Source organism: Notechis scutatus, chromosome 1 (genome assembly GCF_049901735.1).
Source record: "Notechis scutatus isolate UNSWTSFEM ecotype Mainland chromosome 1, rNotScu1.2, whole genome shotgun sequence".
Taxonomy (NCBI): Eukaryota; Metazoa; Chordata; class Lepidosauria; order Squamata; family Elapidae; genus Notechis; species Notechis scutatus.
Genome location: NC_142009.1, coordinates 12,702,799 through 12,720,290, shown reverse-complemented (window position 1 = coordinate 12,720,290; position 17,492 = coordinate 12,702,799). Strand labels below are relative to the sequence as shown.

The window sequence follows — 17,492 nt, the reverse complement described above, 5'->3', positions numbered from 1 at the left end:
TTTGTTTGCTTGTTTGTTTCAAATGTCACATTTAATGTTTTCAACCACTGTACTTCAAAATCTACATTGTACAAAGTGACCCGCAAGTGTGCCACATTTAACAGACCAACCTCTGAGATTTTACCTTTCATACCAGTGTCTTCATGGGCTCTTTTTAAGTTAAAAAGATGATTCTCATTCAAGTTAATTGAAATGTCGCAGTTGGTTTTGTTTGCTTTAAATTCTCAGGAGCCACACAAAAAAACAAAGATATTTCAGCATCTTTGTTTGAGAAATTCAAAATTTGTCTCCCCCCCGCAGCAAAATGACTACTTCATTGAAGTTAAAACTTCCAAAAACGTAAATTAATAGAATCCAATTCCAACTCAGATCACCCTTCCTGAAAATACTCTGCTAAATACAGATAACTTACAATAACTTTAACAGTTAATTGTCCATGACAAACACCAAGGTTTCTCTTATTTTTTTTTAATATCCCAGACCAACATTCAAAAATTTGAGACCATCCATTCGTTATTTCTTTGTACAGCTGAAAAACAGTCTTCAATTTTTCTTGCCTTTTTTAAATATAAAAGTTGGAAGGGACATTCAAGTTTCAAGTCTCCACACTGGACCAAAAAAAAAAAAAAAAATCAGGTGGAGGTAAACAAGCCATGTTGTATACTTCCAGGAGGTAGAGGCCTTCAATTTGTGTTCATATATATATATACATATGCACAGAATAATTCAGTGTTTAAACAGAACACACACAAAAAGGAATTAGCCAAAAAGTAATAAAAGTTATTTACTACTGTGACATTTCAAGACTTCCACAGCTTTGCCTAATGACACAAATACAATTAACATAATTCCCTATGTGCTTTCCCCCACTATTTTTTTCATTTTTTTTCATCCAACTGTCCAGTGCAGGATTTAAAAAAAAAAAGAAATCACAAAGTTTCACAGATCTAAAATGTGTAAACTACTTTCTCATGCGCACTCTCTCTCTCTCTCTCTCTCTCTCTTTCTCTCCATGGCAATGGATATCAAGATTTTTTTTGAAATATTAGCCCCCAAATGGAATGCGTGCTGGGGCAGAGGAAAGGGAAGGGGAAGGGATGGTTCATGTAAGAAAAAGAGCAGAAAAAGCTTCTAATAAAAATAGATTAAATATATATATTTATATATATTTATTTATAACTTGGGAAGGGTTCAAAGGAAAAGACACTTTTCTCTCCTAGTCAAAACTCATTCTCTCTACTCACAAAATCAGACTGGAAAACAGCACACAGGCATCATCACTTCGCTACTGAGAAGCTATGGAGATGGAGGTGACCACCAGGTGACGTTGCCCACTCACACTTGGGCACTGCCCTCTGATGAGGCTTTATGATTGGTCATGATTAAGTTTTGTATTCCCTGTTTTGTTTTTCAAGCAAAAGTCCCAATTCTTCAGGAATGGCTCAATATCAAAATAGCTTGTCCTTTTATACAATTTCACTTTTAAAACTGAAGAAAAAAATTGGTTCAATTTTTTTTTGTTCCGAGCCAAGCAAGATTCCACAGCTGCACTACAATTCATAAATTTTTAAAAAAAGTGCAACCCTGGATAAAATATATATATTTTTTCTAAAAGCACAACCCCACCTTTGACAGGATTTAAAAGCCTAGTTAACATTTTTCTAACTCTTATTTGTATAACATACAAGGATAGTGGTTGTTAATTTAAAACTTCATTAGTAAAATTACAGTACAAGCATGATTTAAATCTCCAGAATTGCAAATCCCAGAATCCAGTGGAAAGCTACATTATGTCTTCAGTAGTATACTGTATCTTCCACTTTCATTCCCAGACCAGTGGAGATGGTGGCATCTCAGATGGCTGAGCAACAGTGGAACTGGAAAGCAATAAATAGAGAAGATCAATTTTCCCTCTCAAGAGGTTGGCGGGGCACAAAGAATGCTAAGAGCACACAAATTTAATCGTAAAACCAATTTAAAAAACCACTGTAAAACCGGAAGCCCTTTCAACCCAGGAGGATTGGAATCTGAAGCTTGAGAAAGAAAGATAATTTTCTGTTTTTACCATAGGGGAGTGAAAGCAGAAGCTTAAGGAGAATAAGATTATCCTGGGGCAAAGTAAGGCTCCTCCCTCTTTTCTTCCTAAGATTACTGCAATGTGCAAGCAATGTTTTAGATTACTGTAATGTTCTCTACACATGGCTGCCCTTGAAGAGCATTTGGAAACTTCAATTGGTGAAGAACGTAGCTGTGCGGGTAGTAAATGATGCTGGATACATGGCACAAGTAACACCACTACTATGTGAGGTGCACTTACTACTAGTATGCTTCTGGGTGAAATTCAAAGACTTGGTTTTCTCCTTTAAAGCCCTAACTGGCTTGGAACCAGGTAATCTGAGGGACTATCTTTTTCCAAGTGTCTCTACCTGTCCAATTGGATCCAACAGACTGGGCATGCTGCTAAACCCGTTAGGCAAAGAGGGCTGATTGGCAAAAACTACAAGACAAGCCTTCTCTGCTGTAGCCCCTGCTTCTGCTGTAGAATACTCTCCCCTCCGAGATTAGAACGGCCCCAACCCTGTTAGCTTTTTTGTAAAGCTTTAGAAACTTGGCTATGTACCTGAGCCTGGGGTTTGGAATGTGTTAAGCCCTCTGTTTGTTAGTTGATTAACTATCCTGCCTGCTGTACGCATTTATTTTGTTTGATGTTTTATTCTTTTATTGGTTTTTTATTGCTTTAATGGTTTTATACTTTTAGAATTGTAAGTTGCCCAGAGTCACTTAGTTGAGATGGGTAACTATAGAAATTGAATAAATAAATAGTAAATAAATAAATAAAAAATAACTAAACTCGCCACCTCCTGCCAAGATCCTGACTAGCTTCTCCTAGGCCTTTTTATCACAGTTCAGTCCTCTTGTCTCTGATCAAAACTCAGTTTGTCCCTTAATATTTTGCTGTTTAGGGCATGTGACATCCATTTTATGTTCTTCCCTTTGGTAGCTTCATTCTTTCCATATATTCTATCTTAGGAAAACTCCCTCATGTCTCTGCCTGTATTCTTTTTGCTTCCCCATTAGGAGAGAACTCTAAAGATTCTAAATGGAACCAATTTGGTTCTCCTCCCCCTTGTTTTGTGAAGCTTTGCACTTAGACTTCAACAACAATTAATATCAAATTTTATCATTAGGATTACACCTAATGTCTTCAGCTATTGTGAAAGGACCAACTGCTGATGATATAGAGTAATTTGGCGTACACTTCCGTTATGTGTAATTTATTATAAGCTGTCTTGAGGTTTATCCAATTAAAAGTGAGATATAACTATTTAAACAGAGATAGACAAGTCAAAGATCATATTCCTGAGTGTTGCTGGGTAGGACTGAAATAACCGGAGCTCCCTCTTTCCTCTTTGTCTCTTGCACAAGGATTGTGAAATGAGGCTGAAGGTTGCATGAAATTTCCACGGAATGTAGATTGCTCCCCCCATCTAAATTAAACGAACTGCATTGTTACCTCACTTTCCTATGCTTATTTTTGCCTAAGGTTAAATTTAGACTCCAAGGCTTTAAGGGAATTAGTGTTTTTTCCTTTGCTTACATCAAATTACCATATATATTGCACCATTCACCACCAATGATGCAGAAGCTTGAACGCTCTTCCTTCTACAACTAAACAGGACAATCATGACTTGAAGGCTGTGATCAGCTAAGCTAAGGGATTGCTGGTTCCATAGGATGAAATAGCCGCAATGGAAAATTTTTACTTCTCTATTCATCCAAAGGAGGTTATAGACGGGAAAAAAATCCAAGGCAGCAACCTACTATTTTATTCTTTTTGTGCTGCATTTTGGCTGCTTTTGGTTAAAAACATAAAAACATAAAAACTAGCGATAGAAGAACATTTGCAACTCAGGGTCCTTGATGCACTCTGTGCTTGATATGTAATGAGATGTCTTCAAGAAAGCAAACTTGGTAACATCATTAGAACTTGTGGTCTTGATGATTGATGATACTATCTAATTTGGTGAGAATGTCTGTGAGAAAACAATCAAACTCAGAGAGCACCAAGGATCCCACAAAAATCTATCAATCAAAATGTTAAAGCATTCTTAACAAATCAGGCATGCAGGTGATATTACTGGAAGGCTCCTTAATTCAAAGAGGATTTTTTTAAAAAAAAGTTTCACCATTAAGGAAATAAATGAATATCAGAAGTGATTACATACAGTTACCTAATAAAGCTCTTAAAAGCAGCAGATTGTGGATTGATGCACAAAGGTACTCTATTTCCTTTCTGCTGTTCCAAAATGAACTGATGGATTATTTCTAAAAAAAAAAGTAGGAGAAAAAAAAAACGAAATCCAAATTCATGCTTTCCAATTCAAATTGCACAAAACAGGATATTGTTCACTAGTACCGTGTTTCTCCAACAATACGGCCTCCACCAATAGGAAGGCCCAGCATGATTTCTAGGCATGAGGTGAAATTAAGCCCCGCCCCCAAAATTTAGGCCTATTCAAACCATGCTTTTCCCCGCCATTTCTCACATCGTTTGTTAGAACTACACGAGGTGAAGAGAAATGGGTGGGGGAAGGGCGGGGGTGGGGAGAAAACTTGCCTTTAGGAGTGCCCTGCAGGTAGCCTAGGCTAGAATACCCCGATAGCCAATAGAAGCTCCCTTAAGGCAGAGTCCCCTGCCACTTCAGGGGGTGGCGTGGCTACCCGTGTCCCCTCGCCTTTAGGGCAGTCTCTTTCAGACGATGGAAGCTCCCCAAATGCAGTCACCAGCTACTTCAATCGGCCGGTAGAAGCGGCCTCGCAGTGAGGGGAGTTTGTGTGTGCCACGCCTCGCCCCGAAGCGGCTGGGGACTCTGCCTTCAAGGGAGCTTCGATTGGCCGGTAGAAGCGGCCTCGGGGCGAGCGCACACACACACTCCCCTCGCCGCGAGGCCGCTTCTATCGGCAGACGAAAGCTCCCTTGAAGGCAGAGTCCCCAGCTGCTTCAGGGCGTGGCGTGGCTGCCCATGTCCCCTCGCCTTTAGGCAGTCTTTTTCGGGTGATGGAAGCTCCCCAAATGCAGTCACCAGCCACTTCGATCGGCTGGTAGAAGCGGCCTCGGGGTGAGCGCACACACACACACTCCCCTCACCACAAGGCCGCTTCTATCGGCAGACGAAAGCTCCCTTGAAGGCAGAGTCCCCAGCCGCTTCGGGACAAGGCGTGGCTGCCCGTGTCCCCTCGCCTTTAGGCAGTCTTTTCGGGTGATGGAAGCTCCCCAAATGCAGTCACCAGCCACTTCGATCGGCCGGTAGAAGTGGCCTTGGGGTGAGCGCACACACACACACTCTCCTCGCTGCGAGGCCGCTTCTATCGGCAGACGAAAGCTCCCTTGAAGGCAGAGTCCCCAGCCATTTCGGGGCGAGGCATGGCACACACACACTCCCCTCGCTGCGAGGCCGCTTCTACCGGCCGATTGAAGTAGCTGGTGACTGTATTTGGGGAGCTTCCATCGCCCGAAAAAGACTGCCTAAAGGCGAGGGGACATGGGCAGCCACGCCTCGCCCTGAAGCGGTTGGGGATTCTGCCTTCAAGGGAGCTTTCGTCTGCCGAAAGAAGCAGCCTCGCGGCGAGGGGAGTGTGTGTGTGTGCGCTCGTCCCAAGGCCGCTTCTACCGGCCAATCGAAGTGGCTGGTGACTGCATTTGGGGAGCTTCCATCGCCTGAAAGAGACTGCCTAAAGACGAGGGGACATGGGCAGCCACGCCATGCCCTGAAGCAGCTGGAGACTCTGCCTTCGGGGAGCTTTCGGCGGCAGATAGAAGCGGCCTCGCGGCGAGGTACGTGCGTATGGACCACTCTAGGTGGGTGAGGAAATTAAGTGACCCCCGAAAAGATGGCCTACCCGTTTTTTCAGGGGTCAAAAAAATAAATAAGGCCCGGCCTTATTTTGTGAGAAACACGGTAGACCTTGGATTTGTGGTGAAGACACATTTTTAGCTGTTTGTAAATCACTGGGGATTCCTTATGGAGTGCAAGATAGAAAATGCTATAAGTAAATTAATATCAACATATAGACTGTACATTTAGGAAATACACCTGCCATAAATTTGCAATACATTTGTTCACATTGTAACACATACTAATTCCTTTACTGGATCAGTTTATTGTAATAAAAATGCAAAAAGTCTAATTCAGATTCAATTTTCCACAGGGATTGCACTAACTGACTTTCTTTCCCCTCGTACCACAAATGATAATAGTTCTATGCTTAAGGAAAAATAAAAGTTTTGTTTTGCATATTTATTTGTTTTATAACCTGCTTTAGTTTGCATAATTCATGGTGACATATCTAATGCTGTGTCCTATTTTCTCCACAGTAACAACCTGGTATGGCTGGTTGGGCTGAGAGAAAGGGACTAATTTAAAATCTAAAATCTAAACTTTCAGCAACCTTCTGTGGTTGTAGAATTGTGACATTTCTTTTCATTTCATAAATATTTCAAATTTCCCATCTAACATATTCTTTCCATGCAAAGACTGAAGAATTGATGTACTGCCCTTTCCCTGGCTTAATGAGATACAAGATATTAAGCAATATTTATATATTTATAAATATATAGAATGATAGAAATGCATATTTATTCCTAGTGTACATTATTGCTAAATAATGCAAAGGATGTTTAAAATACTGACCTTTAACCTGCCGGACAGAACTGAGGTTCTTTTCAAAAGTATCATCAAATTTAGGATTTGTGATGGGTTCAAAATCACTGGTGTAAACTCTTCCAGTAGAAGTGGAAAAACAACATTTGCACATACAGGTGTGATATCGTAATCGCCCTTCATCAAGATATGGATGAGCTAAGGCATCCTTAGCGGATATTCTTTTGGACTGAATACAGAAAAATACAAATTATTTTTGCATATAGATTTTAGTTTATCTTATACATATATGCATGTAGACAGATAACAAACTCTGTGATAAGCTTTTTTTAATTTTCAACATTTGACAAGTTGAAACCATTAGGAGGCAGTGTTCACTTGAAAAAGTCAATGTTGCTGTAACTTGCCATGTATTTTTTACATGGCAAGAGTGTATTTATTCACATACCAGCAAACAGCACTAACTCTATTTACAGGATACATGGCATGTTAAGTAGGCACTGATATGCTTTATCTGCTGCCTCTCTCACCGGTACATGACTCTGGGCATTGCTTCCGTTCCCTTCCACCAAAGTTAATGAGAGAGCAGGGAAGACATCCACCAATCTCTTTCCTTAACAAGGCTGGAGAAAGACAGTCGGGCTTAGCTATCTGTCAAAACTGGCTCTGCTTCGCTAACCAAGCTACCGTCCTTCTTGCCTGCTTCACCCCAAACTGCCCCTGGCTGCCAGTTGGGGTCAACTGCTACTGTTCAGGCAGACCCAAATCAGCTGAGGTACCTGGTAGATACAGAGGGAGAACCAGGTGTTGTAGAAATGGATTTTCCTATTGCCATACCAAAAGAGGACTGAACAGTGAGAGAAGAAAGAAAGCAGACTTTTTCTACCTGCAGGTGCTGGGCAATTGATATGGAAATGCGATTTGGTGAGGCTGCTAGGATTTTTATAGTGATTTTCTAAGAGAGGGGGAGTAAGACATGCGGTTTAGGAAGCCTGTGAACTGGGTTTCTCAGTCCTAGTTCCTCCCCCTCTCCCACAATTTAAATCTGATAAACCCATCAAAGAATAGCAGCTGTATTTCAGAGCAGAATTTTTTTTTAATATTTTGCCCCGGACAAAAAGAAGCTATCCCTGTCTGCCATGAACCTGTTTTAGATAGAACCAACTATTAAAAAGCCAATACTTTTGTTGCCATTTCAGAAATGGAAGTTGAAAAACAGTATTCCTTTGGCCCCTGGAGCACAAATCACCAGCAAAGCTACAGCACTCCCCAGTTAGTCATTAAAGCAGCCTCCCTTTTCACAGGTCTCCATGCAAACTTGAAAAAATATTGGATCTGTTTCAAGAGTAACTGCAGGAATTGACATTAATGATTAGCAGAAAACTGCTATGCTCATGGGAAGGCCAAAGTGCTCTACTGAAATTATTTTTGAGGCATACATAACCCTATCATTACCTAGAAAACCTTTTTATATTTAAATACTGTTAACTTAGAGGGTGTGATGGATCAGTGTTTAAAGAGGCTGAACTTATCAGCTGGAAAGCTGACAGCCTTGGGTTCAAGACCTGAATGCTGTGCAAGCTTCCTGTTACTTGCCCCAGCTCTTGCCAACCTAGCAGTTGAAAAGCATCCAAATACAAGTAGATAAATAGGTACAACTTTGGTGGGAAGATAACAGTGCTCCATGTGCCTCAGCATATAGTCATGCTGGCCACATGACCACAAAAAAGTCTTCGGACAACACCGGCTGCCTTGGCTAAGAAACAGAGATGAGCACCACCTTCTAAAGTCAGTCACAACTAGACAGGGGGAACCTTTAACTTAGTAACGGTTGGATGGAAGTGGGGTCAGTGGCCTAGGGTTCTTGATGGTGCTAAGAATGAGAGCTAAATGAAGCAAAGCAGGGGCTCAACTCAGGGAGTTAGGAGGCTGGAGATGGTGGGAGGAAAGGAATGCACTGGAGGGCTTAGGGCATGTCAGTACATTCAGGTAGTGACAGACGGGATGTTTTGATGGGAGACAGAGGGTGGGCCTTTTGGGGGAAGATACCAAGGTGTCTGGTACCAGTGTTGTATTCTGTCTCTCTATATTCAGGCCCAGGCTCTGGTCAGCAGAGTTGAGGACTACTTGTATATTGTTATGCCATTCTCTTTTAATAAGAGGGTGAGAATTGACATAACAAGAATTAACTTTGCTGCCTTCTGCATACAAAATATACTTCCTGCTCATTCTTGCACCACATGTGGCTTCAATCGCACTGTATTAGAGAAATTCTATCATGATTATCACTTGGGACACCATGTGGAATGCAGTGAGGACTGGCTGTAAGATAACATTATAATCGCCTGGCAAATCATCTGCCATCAGGGACATGATAAGTTGCTGAACTGTAAGCAGCCACAGCTTAAGAGACTCATGGAATGATCAAGTTGTAGGATCTGGTCTTTGCGGTCTCCAAAAAATGCGACTGGCAAAAGACTAAAGCTCTGAAAAGGAATGTTTGTGAAGATTGCTATCAATATGTAACACTTTGTGCAAAGCTAAGGCTGATGTGAATGTAGAAATGTAGTATAGTGTGCTGCACAAATAAAGGCATGGAATTATTCAGTATGCTGAATACTGAGAAAATAGATAAGAAAGTAGAATTTGGCTTTATAATAGGCCCTTTCTGCCCCAAAGATACAGTTCAGTTCTTCACAGCTTTAAAACAGCCTTTATTCTGGAAAATAAACTGACTGCCTAAGAGAGGCAGGAGAGACAAAAAAAAGATTCCCAATCTCTTTAAAGAGTTCACCCCATCTCTTCCTTCCAGGGCTGTCAGACATTACATTTTTCTTTTCTAGGTCTGCAGATGAAACAGAGTTTTCAGAGAAGAACAATTCCTCTTCTGTGAACTGCTCCTCCATGAATATGGCAAAAGCAAAAGGATTTCTCTCATGAGGGAAGTTGGCTAATATAATGAATATTGATATTGTTCAGCATGGCTGTTCAGAGCAGAAGTCCAAGACATCTGAAGGACAGCATGCTGGAGAAAGCTTCAGCGAAGGAGAAAAAGAGAAGTCCAGTGCAAAGGTTTCAACGCCAATAAGGAAGGCATGCCATTCCCGCAAGAATAACAGGAGGGAAAGTGAACTTGCCGTAACTTGGCAAGTGGCCACACAGGTGAACAAATATGACAACACTGCTACCCTGTCAAAGTGACATGGGATTTATGAGATGGAGACATCAAATGTCTTCAGAAAACAGAATCCTTCCCCTTTGAGGCCAGCTGGTTGAAAACATGGACCGTCTGTCTTAAAAAGAGGCAGATATGCTCAATCTTTGTGAATATCTTAAAAAGTGCATTCACTGGAGAAGTGCAGATAATATTTTGGAAGCTCATGAACAAGATTGTAAGAGGAAATTGCAAATACAATGTGTCCAAACTCCAATAATGTAGAAGAACTGAGTCAATTAAAATATTCCTTTTGCTATTAAATTTAATATTTCATGTATGACACACACAAAAAGAGGACTTCCTTTCTTTACTGTAGACTCTTTTATTGCCAAAATAATAGGAGGCAAAGTATTATGAACTCAACTATATATTCTTACCTATAACCACTTCCTTGTCCCACAGGTAAGAATCTGGACCTATCTATTATCTTCTAATGTCTATGCTAGTATACAATTGTATACATTCAGTGGAACTAGATCTTAAATACTGCTTCAGGGAGACTTCTAGTGAAGACAGGATGAGCTAGATTCCCTGAAGGAGTGAGGACGATATTTATGGCAGAGATTGATGGTCGGATGGATTGTGGCTGGCAAAATCTTTCCAGGGAAAGGAGAGATTATGAGTTTGCCCACATGTACTCTGGATAGCTGCTCTTTGTAAGTAGGCTGCAGAAACCAAAGTTTTTTTTTCCAGTCAGCTTATGACTGCAGCTGGAGTCAAGAGATTCCATCTAAGCCCCCATTTGTAAAGTAGTCTATATGGATACAAAGCTTGACCAAGCCTCATTTCTTAATCAATTTTGGAATTGCTTTTTTAAAAACTGCTTTTCAAATACTAAGAATGTCATGCTTTTATCTCATTCACCGGGTGAGTCTTCTTCTTAAGGAAAGTTTCAAATATAAGTTCAACAACTCATATTTTTTTTAACTTTTTGGAATAGACAGCAAAAGGCTGTTTATAGTTTTGATTCTGGAAAGTTAAAAATGGCCTAAGGGTTTGAAATAAGACTCTGAAATTAATTATAAGAATTATAATTAATATATAGTTATAAGAATCTTTCCCATGGGAAATTGCTGTTTGGATTCCTTAAGAAAAATAATATAAGATAGGACTTTGAAAGTTGGACACTAGAGTGAACTAGACGAAATGAAAGGTCACAATTAAAGGAGAAGAATACTTAATGAGAACATAGAATGGAGCAATACTGGACATTTTGAAGGATATTTATGAACAATGGACTCAGAATTGACTTTAAGAATGACTGTCATCATAGATGATGTGTAAACAATGTTATAGAAAAGAGCCAATACAGTACTGAAATTGATTTCAATGTGGATTTAAAAATGACAAGCTACAAGAATGACATGGAAAAGCTTAGCATCAAAGACTCCACTAGTATTTGTCCTATACCCTCAGCATTGAGGACAGAACCAAGAATTCATTAAATCATTCTGCTATTTTTCTGTTTTCTATCTTCCTCTGATACATCTTTGGATATTTTTTCCTGTTCTTTGCCATGTGTTTTTCAAGTCTTTTCTGCATACTTTATGGACCATGATATATATATTTTGTTATATTTATCACCACCACCACCCCCTTTTCTATTTTAAGTATATAACACAAAGCATCAACTTACTGGATCGAAGACCAACATCCTACAAAGGAGATGAACGGCTTCATGTGTAGCTTGGCTGGATAATGTATACAGGACAGGAAGGGATGGCTGCGAAAAGAAAGAGAAAAAGCACTGCGTGTCATAGGAATAATTGAGATGCCAAAATGCATCCTTTCTGAATCATGGCTAAAATTATGGAATACATTCTGTTCATGTTTTTTTTTATGATTTTTTAAAAACTGTTTTGGAAATGAATGAAGAGGACAAGTTAGTCTAGCGAGCTCTTCCAGCAAAACAGCTTAGCTTAAGCCCAGCAAGCTCTTCCAGAGGAGCAGATTAAAAATAAAACTTAATTGTTCTATTTTTTGTAATTTTATTTCATTTTATATTTTTAACTGTTGTATGTTTTTTTTTATCTTGATGTAAGCCAGTCAGTCATCTTAACCACAAAATGGTCAGCAAATAAATTTCATAAATAAAAATTTAAAAACAAATTCCTAGAATTCCTAACATAAACCCGAGATGAAGAATAGTGGATGGAGAGGGGCCCTCACTCCTCTTCTAGCTGTTTGACCCTATGACACTCACTGACTTAGTTGTTCCTAAGTAAGTGCATAAAGAGAGAGATTAAGGCCTTAAAGGGCCTAATGAACTTTACATTAGAATGAAGAGAGAAAAAAATGACCTCTAAAATTCAAAAGGAATGTTCATAACTAAAAATAGATATAACCTCTTTATGCAAATGTAAAAGGTATCTTCTTGTTGTTTTTTGGGGTTAGAAAAAAAGGATAGCATATTAAAATATATTGAGTTAAGAAGCTGGTTGTTCTCCATCACTTCTTATCCTATTATTTTCTTAGTGTGATGCTTCTAAAACAGTGGGTCACCAATCAGTGGGCCAGGGACCACTGCTGGTCCACAAGAAAATTTTGGTGGTCTGCAGAGAAATGTCTCCCCCAAAACATCCCCCCTAAGCAATTAATCCAGGCTGCGCAGGAACAAAAGGCTGCGCCACCCACATGGCCTGTGGGAACACAAGGCTTGCGTCGTTTGCACTGCGAACAACACGAGGAAGTGAGGGGAGGGGGAAAAGGGTGGAGTGGGGGAACTTGCCCCACTCACCTGGCCTGGCCACTGGGCTGCTTCTTTCCGCTTCTTTCTTCTTCTGCTTTTGGCTGCACACAAGAAAAGCAGCAAAAGTCTTTCTTCCTCTCCCCCAAACTCTGCCAGAAATGAGTCTTTGGGACTCTGCAAGGCATCCTGCTCCAAGAGGCTGCGCCAGTGCGACAAGTCTCACAAAGACTCATTTCTGGCGGAGTTTGGGGGAGAGAAAGAAAGACTTCTGCTGCTTCTGCTGCTTTCCTTGCATGAAGCCAAAAGTCTCTCAGTCTCTTTCTCTCTTTTTTTTTTCTCTCTCTCTCCCCCCTCCCCGAGAACAGAGATGGAGACGGTATCCTGCAATCCCAAATAAAGAATGATCGATCGGTAGGAAAACAGGGTGGGGAATTTTCCTGCAGACTTTTTTTGGCATTTTCCCAGGGTCTCTGGTATGCGGGATTTAAAATTATGAATTTGGTGGTCCCTGAGGTCCAAAAGGTTGGTGACTCCTGTTCTAAAAAACCCTGCTTTCCTATGCAAATTCTAAAAAGGAAAGCATTATAGATTTAACAGGTGCATGAGTTGTGAAAAACCATTAGAAGCAAGAAAGAAATGATTACATACATTATGTAATGATAATTTTTCTCCTATTATTGGCAGCTTATTAATTGTTATTGATATGTGGGAGGAATATCTTATACCTAACCAAGAACCAACACATATTCAGTTTGAAATAAAACTAAGCAATCAAGCTTCTGCCTTATCTATTTGTGTAACAATATTAAGAGAAAAGGTTAGATGCTAGTTAGCATTACAGAACAGAGCAAAAATTTATAAAAGGCTTCATAGAATGCTTTCCATATAAATAAGGATACCATGGCTAATTTCTTAGTGAGAATGAATATTCTGGAAGGATGATAGTAGGATTCCATCAGTTTTCACAAATACTACAGTTCTTCTATACCAGTTCTATGTCATATGAAGTTATGTTAGGCCAAGACTGTTGATTGTGACCAAGAATACAGTAAATCTTTATTAGTAGTACTTTTTAAATTGGAAAATCCATGAGCTGATTGAAGGCTATGTTTCCAGGAATTGCAAATCTGACCAGCTGACCAGGGATTATAACAAGACCTTTGAACAATTCTGAAATACCATGGAATTTTTTTGGGGAAAAAAAGACTTTCTTTCTGTCTCATTTCTTGCTCCTCCACTGTATTTCATATACAAAGTACTCCCTTCTGTTAACAGTAACTGAGGAAACCTTGAGTATAATTCCATATCTCTATTACCTGTGGCTGTGCTGCATGCATACAGTTCTAAATAAAATTCAAGCTGCAGCAGGAGTTCATAGCCTCTTCCAAACAAAACAAAAAAACAAAAACAACAACAACCCCACTCTATTCCTTAAGTTTTTAAAAGTTTGGTATATATACAGTTTTCATCACATTGTAAAATGATGTTTATATAATGAATATTTTTGCACTGTAAATATTTTCAATTATTACACATTGGAACTTCCTGTTGAGAAGTTCCATCAGAACAATGGTTACTCAAACAAAATGGGCAACATGCTAAAATAGATATTATACAGATATTTTATTATCTCCAGCCATTATATTTTATTTCATATTTTTGGCTGAAATACCCAAAATGGAAATGGTAAAAGAAATTGATGTTATGGCTAAAATTAGGTCTCTGCTAGCAGCTTTCCAAACTAAGGTAAGTCGGTTATTTAAGTCTAATTTAGCCTCAATGTAATTGGTTCATAGGCTGTACTTAATGACAAGGAATGCATAAGATCTCTTTTCCTTAGCTTGGCTTTGTAGTATTACATACAGCAGCTCCACTCTCCTCAGGCCAAACAGCCATACCTACTCTCTGCATCAAAATTTTAACTTCCACAAAAAACAGAGAGCATGACATATTAAGTATTAGTTCTGCATAGCTGAGATAAATTGCTTTGTGATTGTCCCAGTATAAATCCCAATCTGGTATTGCTCTTAGACTGAAAATTAAAAGTTGTCATCACGTAACTAAAAGGCGTGGGCATTACCAAATTCTCCAAATTAGAAAATCATCACTCTACCTGTTTATGAGGACCCCTGAGTATGTGAGCCTTGGCGCCTTCACAAGCTGTCCTCATTGCTTCCAGTGACGGTGTCCCCAAAAGATCTGTGATCAAATCCAACTGTAGAAGTGGGAAAAATAAACCAGCGTTCCAATTTTATTTTATACTGAGATATAACCTCTGCCAATACAAAAGTATGACTACCCTATCTGTTTTCTCATTACGTTTAGCTTTCTTTGAAACTGGGCAAGTGTACGTATTGTGTGTGCATGCGTGTGTAGCTTTTATATACAGGTAGTTCTCGACTTACAACCACAACTGAGCCCAAAATTTCTGTTGCTAAGCAAGACAGTTGTTATAAGTTTTGCCCCATTTTACACTCTTTCTCATCACAGTTGTTAAGTGAACCACTGCGGTTGTTAAATGATTCTGGCTTCACCACTGACCTTGCTTGTCAGAAAGTCTCAACAGGTGATCACATGACACCTGGGATACTGCAAACCGTCATAAATATGAGCTGGTTGCCAAGCATCCGAATTTTGATCCTGTAACCAGGGGGATGCGGCAATAGTCATAAATATGAAAAACAGTCATAAGTCACTTTTTTCAGTGCTGTTTTAACTTCAAACAGTCACTAAACAAATAGTTGTAAGACTACCTGTAATAGGTTAGAAGCTATTACAGGTAGTCTTACAACTATTTGTATAAGTAATACAATCTCTTTATACAGAAACAACAAATGCAATGAAACCACAAGGATAATAGTAAAACCAGTAGAGAAACAAATAATTTTACTTTTTAAAGATCACAACAAACTTCATACTTTATGCTGCCCTTAAGACAATTTGGAACCTGTAGCTAGTCCAGAATGCAGCAGCAAGACTAGTATACACTGATCTGCCCTGATGCCCTAGTGACCAACTGACTCCAAGGGCAATTTAAGGTGCTAAGGGTCACCTTCAAAGCTCTTCATGGCCGAGGCCCAAAATATTTGTAGGTCCATCACTACCTATCCAGCAAAACCATGATTGGCATGCCTAGATTTGTCTTCGGTGTCACTGTGACTGCCTCATGCAACAGCATCTTCTCAAAAGGACATTGAAAATCCATTTCTCCCCAGGCTCTGAGTCAGGACACCACATCAACATTTACAAGTGTGCTGTCTCTGATGTGGGATGTGTTTTTATGAATTTCTATTTACCCTTTTTGTTTTCAACCTTCTGTTAGTCGCTTAAAATTGCTTCCCAGGTGGGCAGCTATATAAACCCTATATAAATAATAAATAAATAAAGGCATACAAATATGTCTACTGAGAAAACTCTGTAGTTTGGGCATTAGCATAGAGTAATACAGGTGGTCCTTGACTTACAAGTATAACTGGGCCCAAGAGATGGTCAAAAGTCATTAAGCAGGTCATTATGTGACTGATCGGATTTTATGACATTATTTTGTGGTTATCGTTAAGTGAATGCTGCCATTAAATGAATGCTGCAGTCTTGAAGCGAACCTATCATTGTTTTTGACAAAACCCAAAGGTAAACACTGGTTTCCAGCAAAAAAACATCATCAATCACAATCATGTGACCCTGGGATGCTACCAATGGCTGTAAATGTAGGCTAATTGCCAAATGCCCCAAATGAGATGGGGTGAGGGTGGACGTCTGGATTTCAAATCCAGGTCATATGTAACCTTTTGGGGTTTGTTGTAACTTCAAATGTTCACTAAGTGAGGACTATTTGTATATTTTCTCTAATAACCACTTGCCTCTTGCTTAGAAGACAGGATTTCAGCCTCTGAAGGCAGTCCTCAATTGAGCCCAAAAGTTCTGTTAAGTGAGACATTTGTTAAGCAAGTTTTGCCCCATTTTATAACCTTCTTTGCCACAATTGTTAAGTGAATTACTGCAGTTGATAAGTTAGTAATATAGTTGTTAAGTGAGTCTGGCTTCCCCATTGACTCTGCTTGTCAGAAGGTCGCAAAACGTGATCACATGAGCCCAGGACACTGCAAACATCATAAATACGAGTCAGTTGCCAAGCGTCTGAATTTTGAGCATGTGACCATGGGAATGCTGCAATGGTCGTGTGAAAAATGGTCCTAAATCACATTTTTCGGTGCCTTTGTGTAACTTTGAATGGTCACTAAATGAACTGTTGTAAGTCAAGGACTACCCATACTTAATTGGCAGGCAACCTTGTTTACTTATTCTAAAAACCTGGAGAATCCTGACAATTGTACATTCAAATCCCTGGTCCTTTCAATGAACTGTATTTCCAAGAGATTTAATGTGATGAGGCCACAGTGGAACATATGAAGATAAATTTAAGATCATTAGGATAAATAAAGTTTACGCGGACCTACCATTCCTATCAAAATATAACAGAAAACTGGAGACAAAAGATCAGTAGTCAGGCACTGAGCTTTGATTCAGTGGCTATTTGTTGTTAATTGGGATAGCTTTACAAAATCTCTTGGCCTCAGTTTTTGATACATAAAACAGAAACCATCTGCCTCACAAAGGGCTTTTTGGGGGAGGGGTAAAGATGAAACATAGACTGAAACAACACACATGTTAAGGAGAACTACAATGAGAAATAGTCAAGAAACATGCAACTAAACCTAGGAAGCTTCCTCAAAACATAAACATCAAATACTGTAGCTGAAACCTGTTTATACAGAGCCCTGGTGTGCTGCTGTCTGATTGTCAGAATCCCCAGACAGAATAATTGGAGAATCTGACAAATATGAAAAGGGCTATGCTGAGGAAGACTTTTTCAGCAACTTAATCAAGTGACACATAGTCACAAAACCTTTACATCCATGCCCAG

General features: G+C 39.6%; 1 protein-coding gene across 3 annotated transcripts in view; it reads right to left on the bottom strand.

Moving 5' to 3' along the window:
- Positions 1-17,492, bottom strand: part of NLK (nemo like kinase) — a 107,840-nt gene continuing 90,348 nt past the window's right edge. For 2 of the 3 annotated variants that reach the window (XM_026682691.2, XM_087957240.1), the window contains 5 exons: positions 14,682-14,783; positions 11,516-11,602; positions 6,693-6,891; positions 4,233-4,326; positions 1,142-1,877 (listed from right to left, as the gene is read on the bottom strand). In XM_026682691.2, the coding sequence (XP_026538476.1) occupies positions 1,823-1,877; positions 4,233-4,326; positions 6,693-6,891; positions 11,516-11,602; positions 14,682-14,783 (537 nt within the window). In that variant the 3' untranslated portion in view covers positions 1,142-1,822. Of the gene's footprint in view, positions 1,878-4,226; positions 4,327-6,692; positions 6,892-11,515; positions 11,603-14,681; positions 14,784-17,492 lie in introns of all 3 variants that reach the window. The other variant, XM_026682692.2, reaches the window with a different exon arrangement.